At 38.7% G+C, this 16,072-nt stretch overlaps 1 protein-coding gene across 1 annotated transcript; it reads right to left on the bottom strand.

The window, feature by feature from the left end:
* Positions 1 to 5,175: 5,175 nt before the first annotated feature.
* Positions 5,176 to 12,283, bottom strand: gtf3c4 (general transcription factor IIIC, polypeptide 4). Its single transcript, XM_059526165.1, has 5 exons — positions 11,921 to 12,283; positions 9,110 to 10,843; positions 7,007 to 7,137; positions 6,146 to 6,234; positions 5,176 to 5,493 (listed from the first exon to the last, which is right to left on the bottom strand). Exons 1-5 carry the CDS (start codon positions 12,224 to 12,226, stop codon positions 5,429 to 5,431), a joined length of 2,325 nt encoding a protein of 774 aa, XP_059382148.1. The 5' UTR covers positions 12,227 to 12,283; the 3' UTR covers positions 5,176 to 5,428.
* Positions 12,284 to 16,072: the final 3,789 nt, after the last annotated feature.

Below are 16,072 nucleotides of genomic sequence, written 5' to 3' on the forward strand. Positions count from 1 at the left end.
GTTCCTAAGTTTGCTGTAATTATACTACACCAGACGGTTCTTCTGTTTGCATTAATCTTTCTGGTGGTGCTCTGCTCCGTTCGCTCTCCAGTAATATTCATCTGTCAGTTTTAGTCGAAACTCTTCCCTTCGCTTCCCTCCTCCCTCTTCCACGTCTTCCCAGTGCCAGTCTTTAACTACTCTCTACGTTGGCCACTGCTCTGCTTGTTACAGGCCCAACACGAGTGCAAACAATCAAAGTCTTTGGGAACACTGAAATATGCATGGCTATCCGTGACAGACAGATAAAGCAGAGCAATTAGCCACGTAATCCTAGAGTGGCGCAAGGACTCGTCAGCCTCAGCTGTCCTCCCTCCCTCTCCCCGGATCTCTTTCCGCACCCTACTCTCTTGCTCTCTATTAGTTAAATGTACTTTGTGTGTCGGCTCCCCATCAAATCAAGTAACACTTCCTCTAATTGGCTTATGAATTATACAGCTGAGGCGGCATTATAATTTCATCAGTGGTAAACATTGCAGGGGCAGTTGGTAAAGAATCTATCCCTCATTAATTTCTTAATTTGGGTAGATGGAACCAAGAGGAAGAGAGAGAGAGAGAGGTTGGGGATGATGAGTGAGAGAACCAGAGCGACGGAAAGGGGAGGATCGGATGAACGAAGGAAACTCGCATCACCTCTGTGATGAAGGGACGCATGGTTAAAAAACCAGGAGGATGTTGCTGGCGCTTTTGTTAATAAATGTCAGATATACGATCCGCAGGTTTTGTCGGCCGCTCTTCCTGTGAATTCCAGGCAGGTGCTCCCTTCTCGTGACTTTTCTCACTCACACACGGTTTTCCCCCATTTTCTCTCTTTGTGTTCTTTTTTTACTCCGACTTTATGAATATTTCATAGCAAAGGTCATAAATATTCATTCCGATAGCTTTGCATAGTAGTTATTACCGGTATTTCTTTTTAAAAAACAAAAATACTCATTATAAATTCTTCATACTCTTCCCCTGAAATAATTACAAGTGCAGATATACTGAAACACACACACTCCCTCGCAGCGAGTGCTTTATTCCATGGCTTTATGAAGTGGAGACAAATGAATTTACAGTTCAGTCGTAAGTTACTGACTTCTTCGAGCCGCTGTGCCTCTTTAGAGATATTCTCAAGAAAAGTGATTAACTTTTAGCACATTATCATATTTAAGGCCTTTTCAGGTGCATACAATGCTGCATTCACAGCTAAAGGACTGTGTGAATCCATTATCTGCAGGTCGCCAAAAATTCAGGTAATTTATGCGGAAACTGTCCTGATGACATATGCTTTGAGTTGGAGTTGAATGCATCCGCGTGAGTTGTATCCTGACTGGGTCCCATCTGTCTCCGCTCCTCTCATGCTGTAGTTTTGGACTGGCTGCTTCCACCTCCTGTCAGATTAAACACGGAAACATATGAATGACTGACCGCTAACCGCTTCCATTGTCATGTCACGTTAAGTCTCAAGTTCCCGTCATTCTGATTGCTCATTTCGACCATTTCTGGGCTTTCTGTGCGGGGCAGGTTAATCTTGACATTGTCTGATCTTTGGGAGGCATATTTTTAAGCAATCTTCAAAATGAGGGCTTCCTTGTGTCTCTGTGGTGAAAGCCAACATGAAAGAATTGGGAAAGAGTGGGAGAATCTTCAGAGGGGAAGTGCGCCGGCGAAATGGTGTGAAATGCAAACACCCAATGGCTTTTTCTTTCATGGCTTTTATTCAATAAAACAGAGCTCTTTTTATGTAAGCCTTCCGAGTCTGACTTATAACACCCACACTCAGACAGGATCAGAAATGGCTTTGCCATTGGATGATGATGATTATTAGACATTTCTAATTGGATTTGACACAATCATCTGTGTAGATTTAAACTATTATATTAGTTTCAGTGTAGATCCGTGCAGGTGCATGATGCATGTGCCATGTGCTTAAACATTGTCTGCTTTGCTGGAATCTGGTATTAGATGATTATATTTCTTTAAAGTTGTTTGATGTTAAATTCAGTGGAATTATGGGTTTTGTATGCATATTTGCAAATCTGTTTACCAATATGGTAACTTTTATCCTTTATATATATATATATATATATATATATATATATATATATATATATATATATATATATATATATAATTTTTTTTTATTATTATTACATTACAGGAACATAGATATGTAGTCACAGACACACACTCTCCTGGCGCTTCCTCTTGTCCATGGTTGTGTGTTCAGTGTGTAGTGAACGACTTTAATTAATGTTGCAGTAAAGCAGAGCTCTGGTCACAGACTTCCTGAGGTTCTGCATTAGTTCCACCTGAGCTGCTCTTCACCGCAGAACAAGCAGAAAGACTGACTATTGACATCTCACACTCCCTCATACGCTCATATCAGCCAGTCACGGGTCACTGACTCCATCTCAGCGGGTCCATGTACCCGTTAAAGGGGCCATGTTAACAGTCTGATTCAGAGTCGGCAGGAAAAATCTGGGTCCCTAGACAGCCCCCAGACAGACTTAATTACTGATAAATTACTGAAGTCTGAGGGAACACTTCTACAAAGCATACTCGAGCCGAAATGTATTCAGGAGGGAAAATGGATGTATATACACTACGGAGTGAAACCACATCAGAAAATCAAGAGCTTTAGAAGCTGTTTTCTTTTTTTCCCAGTATGACTCGTAATCACACATACATATACACGTATATGCATATTTTCATGCAGATTATACTGTGAAAGTTATTTTTGGTGTCAGAAAACTAATGAAAGCAATTTATATAAAATTGCTAAGAGGACAGAACTGAACAGACTTGAACATAAATAATTATAAGGCCTCTTTAGACCTAAATAGGCCATTATCCTATACATACATTATTTAAATTTATTTAACCCTGTGTGGTACACATTATGTTCTAGTTTGTTTTTTGTTTGACTTTATATATAAAAAAGGGGAACCATCATGATCCACTTGCTAGTTTTTCTTGAAAATTAATATTAATATTTAAAGTTTTACACTTTGAAAGAATTATCAGGGGTTATTCATTATTGTTACTAAAATGATAAAATGAAGAAATGCTAAATAAAACAAATACAGATAATAAATGTTATGTTTGTACAGTATAAATGCAACTATAGTAATTTCTAAATTAATAAATTGATACTAATATTTATAAAAGTTACTAAAGAGAAAATGCAATTCTGCGGTACTGTGTTTTCATATGGCAGCTTGCATATTCTCTGTAAATATTTATTAGTTAAATCAGATAAAAACATTAACATTATTGAACATTTATTCTGAAACAAATTTAGAAAAACATACAAATCTGAAAAGTTTATTTATAAATATGTACATAGGAACCAGAAACAAGGATTTGTACTGTAAACAAAATTAATATACTGTATGTACATGAACATATTATACATGAACTCTGAAATACTGTACATTAGTCACAGGGTGATTTTTGTAACAAGTCAAATCAACATTATACAGACTTTTTTTGATTGTAAAATCCAGTATATCTTGAGCACAAAACATCAAACAAATAAAACTGAAAAATTGTAGCACAAAAATAAAAACTTCACTAAATATGTTGTTAAGAGAGAATGACGTACGATTAGCATATTGTTTGGGCTCAACAAATTAGGTGCTTAACGGAAGGTGATGTATATCACAATATGTTAACTAACAAAAGAATTTAAGATTAAATAATATAAAAAAGCTGTCTGTTATCTGTTTAAAGCACAAAGCCACGAACACAGAAGTTATGAATATTTCATACAGAGAAAAGAACGAAACCTCCTTTTGAAGTCTTGAAAGAGCACACACAAAGAGGAAAGAGGAGGGGGCCGTAATTATTGTCGAAATGTTTTTTGACATTGTTTTATTAAAGAAGTAGGAGGTACCGCCAAACAGAGCTAACCTCTTCAACAGGAGAAGTCTCCACCTATCAACAAAGCTAGCACTCAAACCAAAAGGCCAAGATCCATTTGACAATCTATATCTAGGAGAGGAAATACGAGGCAAGCGGAAAAAAAGTTAGAATTTCAATCACGTTTGCAGTTATAATCTAATCTGTGACATTTAACACCTGCGACTATTAATATGCACTCTATATTATGTGTACAAATGAAATCCAAATAGCTTTTCATTTTCTCTTAATGCGTCATTCTATTACATCGTTTAAAAACAGCTTTCAAATTCATGTTATTAGATGCTTATCGCAATATGTCAGTGAACAAATTTGCTGTGACATGCAGCAGACGGCATTTGAGGTTCTGAGCACTGCCTTTGTGTTCTAGTCGCTCTTTGATTAATACATAATGCACATTATTACCTCATAATCAAACACCCCTTACATGTTGCATTACCAATTGTAATGATATGGCAACATTTCAGAACGCATTGTAATGAAGGCCCTCTCTATGAATAATAAACACAAGAAAAGCTGCATAAACATATGGATTACTTTATTTTTAAGCTTTTTGATGGTATGGAATGCTTACTTTGATGCCGAACGAGAGATGGGAGCAGAATCGTGTGTCATTTAGGAGCCATTTTTATCTCGGGATACCATCCGAAACCTAAGACAGGGCTGCCGACTAGCCCTGAGGCAAGCTATCATCTTCAGTGACACTAGAGAGAGCACAGGGCAAGGCGACAAGATTTACCGGAGATAAGAACGGATATGGAGGAGAGCATTCTGAAGGTCCAACCAGCCTGCATGCATCTTCCCTGCGGCCCACAAAAAAAGGGCTAACTATATTTAACAATATGCACCCAAGCTCGCCATCTTAATTAAAATGGGTATCACATATGCGACTGGGATCCATTCCTCATTACTGTTGTATCTCATTAGAGTTTGGTCCTTTGGAGGGGCTGGACCAGTTTTAAAACCGTTTTCTCTTGGTCTCGCTGTTTTTCCTTTCCTTGTACAGACATCTTCTTTTGCTTTAGGGCCAAGGAAAAGTCATTATTTGGAGATGGGGGAGTTGGTGTTTGCAGATCCATAGAAATGTTCCCAAAGCCAATTAGGAAATGGATTTATTTAAAGCAATTAAAATCAGCCACGGAAAGAGCGTGCGTTTTTTATGCAAAAGTAGGATGTTGTGGCAGCATGGTATTAACAAATCAAAAATATACAGCATGAACAGAAAAAAAATTGAATAGAATAATTTATTAACAGATACAGTCATAGTTATGATATAAAAAGTTATACATCACTTTTTAGCTCAAGCTTGGCTTTAAAATAAAGATCTGTTGAGAAGAACATTTCCCACGTCCTATATTACAAAACAATTAGTGAATACTTTATAGACTTTCAAAGGCTTCTCTTTCAAGCAATAAAAGGCATTTATGTGGCATGTAATTCAGTAGTCAGCCGTGGAGATTTTGTCATCTATTACCCCACTGCTTTAGAAGAGAGGGGAGTCACAAAAGATGCAGGGACCTTGGAGTATTTTCTTGATCCAGTCTGAATCTGAAAAGGAGATAAGTATGTTGTTATTATGCATAATCATTTACATGTACTGAAGATGAAATCAAGGTGGTTTGTCTTAATTTGTCCATAATGACTTGTCGGTCTTATATATATATATGTGTTATATAAATGTATTTATGTATTCATAAAAAAAAAAATATATATATATATATATATATATTTTATGAATACATAAATTCATTTTTAAAATCAAAGAATTAAAGTTTTTAAAAAATAATACAGTTGCTGTGTTTACACTATTAGGCCAAAGGCATAAATCTATTACTCTGACATATTCGTCAACCCCGTTTAAATTCACTTGTTTACAATAATGAACTGCCAAGAAGGGAGTTTTGACTGAAAAGTGCACGTAAATGTTGAACCCGTCTGCCTGTTAGTTAGAATTTAGTTGGTACAACATCCACCCACCCAAAAAAAACCAAAAAAAAACAACAACATCATAATATAATTTTCATATTGTCTTGGCACTGGAGTATCAGCATATTTGACATCCTAAGCTTGCACTGCTGTGGGGCAGCAGAGTTTTTTGTTTTGCGTGTGTGTGTGCAATGTTCCTGTTGCATTACAGAAAGTGTAAGTGTGTGGTGCAATGTGGTTCTGAATGGAGATATGATACAGCATTATGGCTCACCCTCGGGCTCTGCCACTGAGGCAATACTGTCCTGTAATAGACAGCGGCGGTATGTCACACCCTGACAGGCCTGATATGACAGCGCACACCTTAGGGAGGAAGAAGGAAAGAGACGGCAAGACACATGAACAGAAACGACAGGGGAAGGTTTAGATCAGTACTTGGCAGAGATCAGAATGACAGCAATGAAGCAACTATTTCCCTGATACACCATTAGGGGCAGTAATCACCTTTCAGTCAGGCGGATGGATAAAATGTCAAGCCAGGGGTTTGAAAGTGGGTCAAATCTACTCAAAATCTAGTCAACACCTACATATTCCAGTGGAATAAAAGTGATTTTATAGGTTAAAATTTCCACTTTTCATGTTTGATAATTATGAAGACATAATACTGGCACATAAAGTCAAACAAAGAGCCTAGCAGACTACATTCTAGTATTCATAAGGATTAAGTACAGAAAATGAATATGGTATGAAATACTGTATATCTAAAATGACACAGAATATAAAAAATTAATCTATTCATCAAAGTGAGCAATCTGTATCAGATGTGAGCCAAGAACAGTGTCACTTTACTTGGCACTGCAAAACATAGCCAAAATAAAATCACATTTGTATGTAAAATAACCACAAAGTATTCCAGATTACTATGCAAGTTAATGTTTTTATGACGGAGTTGGAACATGATCTTTACTTAATATCCTAATGATTTTTAGCATAAATAAGTAAAATCAATTATTTTGACCCATACAATGTATTTTTGGCTATTGCTACAAATATACCCATGCTACTTATGACTGGTTCTGTGGTCCGGGGTCACATATTTGGATTTTATAATGACATATATCATATTTTGTCCTACCTGAGCCATCTGTGCCCATTCTTGCACTCTGCTCGTTTGCAGTCTGTGAACGGCAGAACTTCTTTACAGAGGCTGCAATACTCCGGAAATGTCTGTTTGTTCATCTTATTCATGATATGACCTATCAGCACCTGTGAAGGTCAAACATAAAAAAAAATTGACATGCAGGGTAATATACACTTCTTTCACATTTCTAAAAATGTGATTTAATAATTCGCTGCATGAATCATTTTATTTGCCAGATAAAACAAGCATAAAACACCTACATGTTATGCCTTTATCATCCAGTTTCGACCTTACAATCTTAAAATGCTTATAAGCAGGGTCACAGCTGGGGTTTGCGGGGCCCCAGTGTAGGTTGTACCAGTGGGCCCTGTTGGAAATGGTTTAATTTGTGTGTTCATTCTATTTATGTATTTGTGCTATTTACACAATGTTTAAGTTTTTTCAAGTTTGTAGATGTCCAGGTACAGAAACCGAATAATTAAATGTAAAATAGCACTGCATAGTCTTCACTGTAAAAATTAAATATACAGTCAAACCAAAATTTATTTAGACACCTTCAAGATTTCCTACATTATCACATTTATTTGCTATAGTTTAGAAAATGGTAATAAAATATGACAAGAACTCAGAGTTAAACTGTCAGAACAAATTTATCTTGATAATGTCAGATAACTTTGACAGAAAGATACGTAATGTATTACAATCAATCAAAACTTCAGACAGCTGTTATTATGACAATATTTACACAACTATCAATACTTTGTTTACCAATTTCCAAGCAATGCTTAATTTTGTTCAGTCAGTGGTGTGAAAAGGTGGCATTAGTAATTCAGTAAAAACATGGAAACAAAACATGGTGAGGTCAAAGTGTATGAATATTTTTTTTTTTTTTCTGTTTGTTTAAACAACTGTTTCAGTGTTGCTGTCTGTGAGACATGGCTCTCTGCGTGCGCACCGAACACAGTGCACGAGTAACCAGCTAAAGTGAAAAAAAAGTGAAAGTGACATGAACATTCAGCCAAGTATGGTGACCTACTCAGCTACTCAGTTGAGCTTTTCTGTGTCTTGTGTTTGAATGCTTTAAACTCTTTTGAATGTTTAAAAAACAGAGAAATTGGCAAGTGCCAAGGCTTAAAAACACGTGAAAATTATAAGCTTTTGTGACGACACGCAGCAGTAGCCTGTCAACTGTCCTGATCGTCTTTTTAGGCTGGCCTCAGCCCCCTTCAGCCATGGGCCCCTATAATCGTCTCTGCCCCACTAGCGACGGCCCTGCTTATAAGCATAAAAAGTTTGCTGGTTAAAGTGGTCATCGGATGCAAAATTCACTTTTACATGTTGTTTGAACTGTAGTGTGTCTTGGCAGTGTGTGTACACAACTACTCTATAATGATAAAAATCCACCTAGTTATTTTTTTTTAAGGCTTGATAAATCTAAACCCCTTTAAAATATCATATCAAGCCGATCTCAGATTCTTGGCAGAATGACGTAGTTCTGCATAGGCCCCTCCCACGATTGTTGATTGACAGTGGCGTCAGTCTTTGGTGTTATCACAGCTCTGCCCTGAGTGAGCTGTCATCAGTCCGCCATTGTTTCGACACCGGAGCAGGTGTAGACAAGAATGTCTCAGACACAATTGATGTGTTTTGTTGTTGGATGTAATAATAAACAGCAGTCGTCATTTACTCCCGACATCTGAGGTGAGGTGAGGTGACATCTAAGATGCAGTGGATTAGTGGATTTTTTGTTAAGGGAATGTGTCCTTTTCTAATAATGTGCTAGTTAGCAAGTTTCACAATGAATGCGGCTAAAATTTACAGTATCTCAGAGAACTGCGCATCACCCCACGGAAGAGAGGGGTGGGGTAGCAGAGCTCATTAGCATTTAAAGGGAAATGTGTTATGTTTTTTGTTAATGTAGTGTTTTACACTACCATTGAGAAATTTTAAACAAACTTTGCTATAGACTTTTCATTAAGAACCTAAAGAATCATCAAACTGTAGAAAATGGGCATCCAGAGACCCCTTTAAGATTTGCAAAGCAATTGAAAAGCAAAACTAAATTTGTTTTCGGGAGACTGTGAGAAGGAGGCTCACCTTTGCTGCCCTGTCTTCATTAGCAGGGTGATTTGTGAGGAAGTCACACACACCTTTGGTAGGAACACATGTGTTTTGGGTGACGCAAGTGTGCAGGTACACCTCACCCAACACCTTCTTCATGTTCTCGCGGATCAGTTGGCACTCCACCTCTTCAATCCTGCTGCTGATCTCCCTCATTTGTTCCTCACTGGACTGCTTTTCGGCATCGCCTTGCCTGAGCTCTTCTTGAGCGGAGATCTCTGCCATCTCATCTTCACCTCCACCCGCCTCCTCATCCACAACTTTACCTTCCCTATGAGTCGGCTGCCAAAGGTGCTCTGAAGGGCTTTTCTGCATGGACTTGTAGAGCGTCCGGAGGAGGAAAAGCTTGAGGCGCCATAAGTAGGTGGATCCTGAGGTTTGGAGCTTCTCATCTAGATTGTTCTGCAGAACCGAAGGGATGCTTTTGTCCTTCAGTATCCGCCAACGCTGCAAGTCAAGCAAGTCGGTCTTTCTGAAGAGATTGTGCATTTGAGACTCAAGCAGCTCAGCAGCCGTTTCATCTGTAGTCTTAAGGGTGACAAACTGCACCTGGTAAGTGCGATTGACTGGATGGAGCCCATTGATCATGCCCTCATTGGAGATAAGAGCCAAGTAGGCACCATTTGGACTGACAGATATGCCATGTATTCGTCGTCCCGCAACTCCCTCTGGCAGAGCAATCTCCTCCTGTTTAAACTCAACAGCAATATCTGTAAAAACCGGCGTGAGCTTTTTCACCTTTCCATCTAGTGAGCAGGTGAAAATAGTCCCGCTGTTATGACAGACTGTCATTGATATGATAGGGGTGGAATGAAGGCCTGTGACGTGGGAGTTGTGGACATTGAGACCAGCTTTGGAGATCAGCAACAAGCACCAGAACACATAAGGACCACGTGCAGCAACCACTAAGCTGCAGTTGCATTTCTGGTGCGGATGGAAGAGTGTAATGCATCTGATGTTGTGGACCGGTATCTGGTCCTTATCCTGCCACAAAACCACAGGCTGCCTGAGGGTGAAGTAACCCTTCACTGCCTTGAGGTTGACTGGAAGGATCTTTACAGGTCCATCTGAGCTGCCCACAATCAGTCCACTCATTTTCCGTCCACCGTGCTCATATTCCCACCAGGTGAGCATACTTGGCGATGACACGCTAGATTTTATGGTGTTGCAAGACATTACTGAATCCTTTCCTTGTGGGGGCAAGCTGAACTGCCACACCACTACGTCTCCATTCTCCATAAGTACAGCCAGAAGTACAGTGTTAACGTCTTTACATGCATTATTGGTCTGAACTTGCTGCATACTGCACAGACCAGACCACTCCATGCACACTGGCATCTGCATACGATACCGTCGTTGCAGTTCATCCAAGTCTTTAATAGAGTTCGGTGGTGTGCCGTCATTCTGAGCAGAATAGTTCCTGGATTTTAACATTTCTCCATACAGTTCTGTAAGGTCCAGGAGTGGTGTCCACTGCAATCGCAAATGACTGCTGTGGATTGTGAGACGATTGTCCAGTGTTAAAAAAGCAAGAAGACATCGGCCATATTTGTCGCAGCCTAATGGTGACCAGCTGGTGTACTTCACGCCATGGAGACGTCCACTTTGAGGATGGATGACTCTGTCCAGCAATATCATTTGGCTTACTACAGGATCTTTACTCTTTGCAAAGCTTTCTTTAACAGTCTGCACTTCCTTTTCAGGTCCCACCTATAACAATTTGTAAAAACACATTAATGAACTTCAGAAAAATATTTCATGCTTCATGAGACCTAATAAGTTTAAAATTATAATTAATAAGACTTAATTAAATTTAATTGCATCAACTGTTTACTTTTATTTTTAAACAATTTATTTTATAAATTCACACAAATCATAATTATTGATTCCCAACTTATTCCTCACTTTTTTAATTTATATAATTTATCCAACCAGATAAAAAAAAAATTGATGCTAAAAAAAACTAACCTGCTCTCACCACTAACATCTAATAACAAAATAGTCTAAATTAAGGTCAACAGAACCAAAAATCAAACCTCACTAGAAAACCTACTATATTTTTACCATGTCTTGTATAAATAGTAACATGACCAGAGCTATTTAATTCCATAAAAAATAAGCATTTCAAATACATAATAATGCAGATTCAACTACCACACTTGGTACATATCATATTTAAAACGTCTATTATTAATTAAGATCGCTCTGTCTCATAAATCATGATCACAGGAAACATAAATATGTCAGTGGTCACAACTGTGACCAGTGGGAAAACAAAGTGCCCCATTTAAAAAATAATAATAATAATAATAACTTTTCCTCACATTATAAAACAGCAGATTTCCAGTATTGTTATACTGAATTAAAAAGTAGATGTAAAAAGAAATGTGAATTTATTCTTGGATTATCACTCCCCACAACTGACTGGGGGGGGGGGGGGGGGGGGCGGGGTATGCTACTATTAATGCTCATGCTAATATTTGCTTATTTTTATTGAGTCTAACTGCTCAACGAGCAATTTTTAATTAGTTCCCCACATATTAGCAATAAAATACAGTTAAACAACAAATTTCCATATTAAAAGGAATTCAGTTTGTGCTTGAAAAAAAAAAGATGGATTAAATAGGATAATTCCTCGAAGATGATACTTCACACTTATTTTGAACATCTTGAGATAGACAAACGTCATGTCGTGTCACGTCAAAACATGGCTTAAGCTTGGCAACATAGCTGCAACAGGGCACGTGAGTTGGTACCATAAAGAAGCGAGCAGGAGCGCAGTTTTACCTTGAGATCACAAGGGCTGTCCGGAACGGGGATGTGACTGCGATGCAGCACCAAATTTTGACTGAGACTGTGTATGTCACACACCAGCTCCATGATGGACACGCTGTTAGCGCTGGAGGCCGCCAGTCTGTGATCCTCTGCCCACGACAGGGGCTCAACCCCGCTAACAGGACTCAGCAATTTAATCGCTGGATCCCGCAGAACCACTGGACCCTGTCCCGCCCAAAAATCATTCTCCGGTCCCGACTGGGCTTCAGACGCGGTCCCTGAATTTTCCAAGGTACTATTTGAGCCTAATGCCGCCATTGTTTCTGTATAAAAATAAAGCCCGCGTCTACAGGAAGTTGCGGTGCCGGAGGAGGAGGGATTTCACGAGCGCGGCAGGAGCTGGGTTGCCAGATTGACAATAGTCATGCTGAAAACAATAGTGGTTCGTTGTTTGCCTAATTAATAATAATAATAAATTAGTATATACATAATACTATCATAATGCACTATATTATTATTATGTACAATTTAATTGTCTTAACTAAATTTAGTAGGCTATTTTATATATTGATCGGCCCAGTAAGTGTAAATATGTATGTATCAGGGTTCACTCAATTCTAGTTCATAATTTGATTTGAGGTTGTGTATCTGAATCATGCTTTGTTGTTTAATTTGATATAACCTCATGCTTTTATCTTCATGTTTAAAAATAATAAATAAATAAAAACACCATGGCTAACCAGAGAAGGTACATCTGTGCATCCAATTTTAGTTGCTTTCTAATGAAAATATTTTGTATTACAGTTTTGCCACAATATGTGCTATATGTTTATCATTTCGAAATTAAAATGAAGAGAGGGAAGGCAGTGGTGATGCGTGCAAATTATAAAATGCAGTTAAATATTTCTATCTGATAAATATTAAATAAACATTTGAGGTGAAAATCATGAAAATTAATAGAGGTTGCCTATAGGAGTTATAACACCATCAATATATCCTACTGTATAGTTTGGGCTGATATATTGTGGGTATCTCTATATAATCACAATACATCATCATCCTATTTTTTTATTTGATGTTCATAATAGGGCAGAGAGCCAGTCTTTGCTGTGCTAAGTGCTTAAATTACAGATGTCATTCTAAATTGTAAAGCATTTGTCATTTGATAAACTGACATAATCCATCAGCTAAAAACTCAGACACTATTCATCTGATGTCAGGGGAACAGGAGAAAGATCATTAATTGGTGGCAGCATATGAGAATGGTCAGGTGCCCTAACTGTGTGACCAAGTTGCAGGATATGTGTAATTAACAACCACATGCTTTGATCTGTCTAGTATTCCCACCAAAGGGTTGAAAAGAAGCAGTGTGTCCTGTTTCCTTTCTGAATGCAGTCTTTGGCAGACTCCACTCACAAGACGAGTTGTCAAAAGCATTTAGCAATACGGAGGTTTCCTCTCTAATAAAACAAATCGTTACAAATCTATGAAACAAACATGTAATTATGGCACTAATATTTTACTCTTCCCTCCATCTATCTGTCATTTGTTTCAATAATAATTTGAATACGGGGCCTTTGTGTATTTCAGTCTTAATGAAGCATGTATAGTATGAATATTTCAGTGACCTTCTGTGCATCATTTTCTAGGTTTTGACACGGGGGTTTCAACACCAGTTTGTGGGATTGTTGGATTAAACATTCATTCATACTTGTCTCTTAGATTCACTTCACGCATTTAAGCAGGTCTTGTTCTACAGGGTTGCTTGGCATATCAAAACGCAATGTGCCTCATCTTGTTTGTGCTTGTCTGATTGGGTGTGCTGTGCTGTTTTGTTATTGAAAATAGTGTTTTTAGATTTGCTTTCTCCAAAAACACACTTGGTAAATTGCTGTAATGTGATTACAATGTACAAATATCAGTTGCATTATATTTATAACAAACAGTATATATAAATTTTTTTAGAATGCACATAAAATACCTGATTATTAATGTTATGTCATTATCGTTTAATAATCAAAATAAAAATTTTCAGAGTGTAATTCTCTTAATTTATTTTCTAAAATCAAAATGATGACCAATGCATTATCACTTAGTGCTGCTAATATATATTGCAACGCTCTGCTTTCATCATCATTTTGTTGAACTGCTTGTCCGGAATTATTTGCAATCAGAGCTGCATTAGTATATACTAACCTGAGCATTTTTATTGTTTCAGTTGCAGACCTCTCTTATGGGAAACTGTGACGGATGGTTCATCATACTTGTTTTAATTATTCAGCTGTGCTGACAGCACCCTGGGGAGACGTGCTGCAGCGCATTACAAAAAACACACATTCAGTGATATAATCATAATGATGATAATGAAATGTATTTAGAGCACATCAGTGCCTCCCTCTCTCTCTTTGCCTCTGCCTCTCGCAGCTCTGGTGTGAGGATTTGAGTGCTGTCTGATGCAGAAGAGGCAAGTTTGCTACGCTCTGGCCCCCAGTGGCTCCTTGTGGAGGCCTGCGGTGCCCCGCACGATGGCTCACCGGAGATTAGCCGTCAGAGCGGACGGCTTTGCATACCTCATGTGCCGTCAACTGTGAAGGCTTACCTGACAGGTGTTGCTCTCATTCAGATCTGTTGTGTCCTCCTGAGCTGAAGCTTCGGTGGGGCGCCTGTAGGTAGGAGAAACCTTCCTTCCTACTGTCACTCATCACGGGCCACGCAGCCAGACCAAAGCCAAATCTCTCCTCAATGAGAGCCCAATGATGTCTGATCAGTGTGGCACAAAAACACTCCGGGCGCTGCTTGAATAGTCCTTGCTTAAATATGTCATTGAGCATTGCAAACTTTTTGTGAAAAAAATATCTGGGAGTGCTGCGCATGGTTGCTTATCATTAAAAATCTAAGTATTGTGCAACTGTAAATGTTTTCAAATGTGATATTTGGGTTTATTGGGAGTCTCCGAGAGATGCGTTCAAACTCTCCTGGCTTCCCATACTTCCAACAACGCTGTTCACTCCTTAGTGCATCTATAGAATGAGTTGACCTGTTTGTTATGTTTGTATACACTCTCACTAGAGAATTTGTGAAATAAGAACATCTAAGTAGTTTTGTATCTTGTCCTGTATTAAAGTTTGCTGTCAGGTTAATCTACCCTTAGTTCTCCCCAGAATTGCGGCATAAAAACAGAAACCGGGACTTAAGGGTGCTAAAAACAGCAGAAGAGACAAATGAATGATCACATGTATGCGCAGTGATAATAGATTAATAATTCATAGTGCTTTATGATTAATTAAAACAGGCCTCGGGTCCTGTGGCAGGTACAGGCTGAAACACAGTCTGACATTCCCATGCGATCCTCTGAACATCTGAACATCTGAACTCTCTCCTTTCTTCTGTCCCCAGTCCAGGTGGAAGACCTGTTCAAATATCTCCAGTGGCATCCAATTCCTGCTTTGGGGACCATAAGTGCTTGTTTTTTTCTTTCCTAGGCTTGCTGGTGTGGGGAAGTGCTGTATATAGTACAATCAAGAGCCTATTTATAGAGAACAGGACACATTGACTTATGAACAAATTATGTAATTTATTGACCTCACCTTCGCTCTTTTGTATAGTAGCATTCCTGGCTGCTATGCACAAATAATGTTATTTACGGCTGCTGCTCTATAATGCAATTTTTACTGTTTTATATTGTATATTGTTTTACTTCAATGTGAAACACTGTTTTAGCAGTTTTTGAACTTTGTAAATCAGCACTTCTCTCATCGTTTTTTCAGGATGAATCGCTTCTGCTTATAAGTTGCTTTAGATGAAAGTGTGAGCAAAGGAATAAATGTCTGTAACCTCTAAATCAACATCTATAACTGTACTCACAAAATGGCTCAAAAAAAGAGCAAAGTTGTAAAGTGTTCCTGACGGTTCCACTGTCGGACAGTGAACTGTTGTTGTCCCTTAGCCTGGTCCTGGCAGCTGGTGGTGGGCAGGGCATGCCCTGTGGCAGTGCTAGGGGAGGGCCGGCAGGACCAGGGCCTCGGCCTGCTCTCACCCTCGTCTCGCCCGTGCTAATGGAATAAAGCCGGGCCGCCCATATGGCACTTGTGGGAACAGTGGGACTCTGGAGGCTGGCACAGGGAGCCTCCACTCTGCTGTTAGATATTAAAAAGGACAGGTCCT

The sequence above is a fragment of the Carassius carassius genome, chromosome 36, assembly GCF_963082965.1.
Source record: "Carassius carassius chromosome 36, fCarCar2.1, whole genome shotgun sequence".
In the NCBI taxonomy this organism is placed as follows: domain Eukaryota; kingdom Metazoa; phylum Chordata; class Actinopteri; order Cypriniformes; family Cyprinidae; genus Carassius; species Carassius carassius.

Bases quoted from the DNA above. Each gene is read 5' to 3' on its own strand.
- gtf3c4 (XM_059526165.1), bottom strand. From the start codon at position 12,226: ATGGCGGCATTAGGCTCAAATAGTACCTTGGAAAATTCAGGGACCGCG. The intron at 6,235-7,006 runs GTAGGACAAAAT...TTCCTCCCTAAG, and splicing joins AATGGGCACAGATGGCTCAG to GTGTGCGCTGTCATATCAGG. The intron at 5,494-6,145 runs GTGAGCCATAAT...TCTCCTTTTCAG, and splicing joins CTCAGTGGCAGAGCCCGAGG to ATTCAGACTGGATCAAGAAA.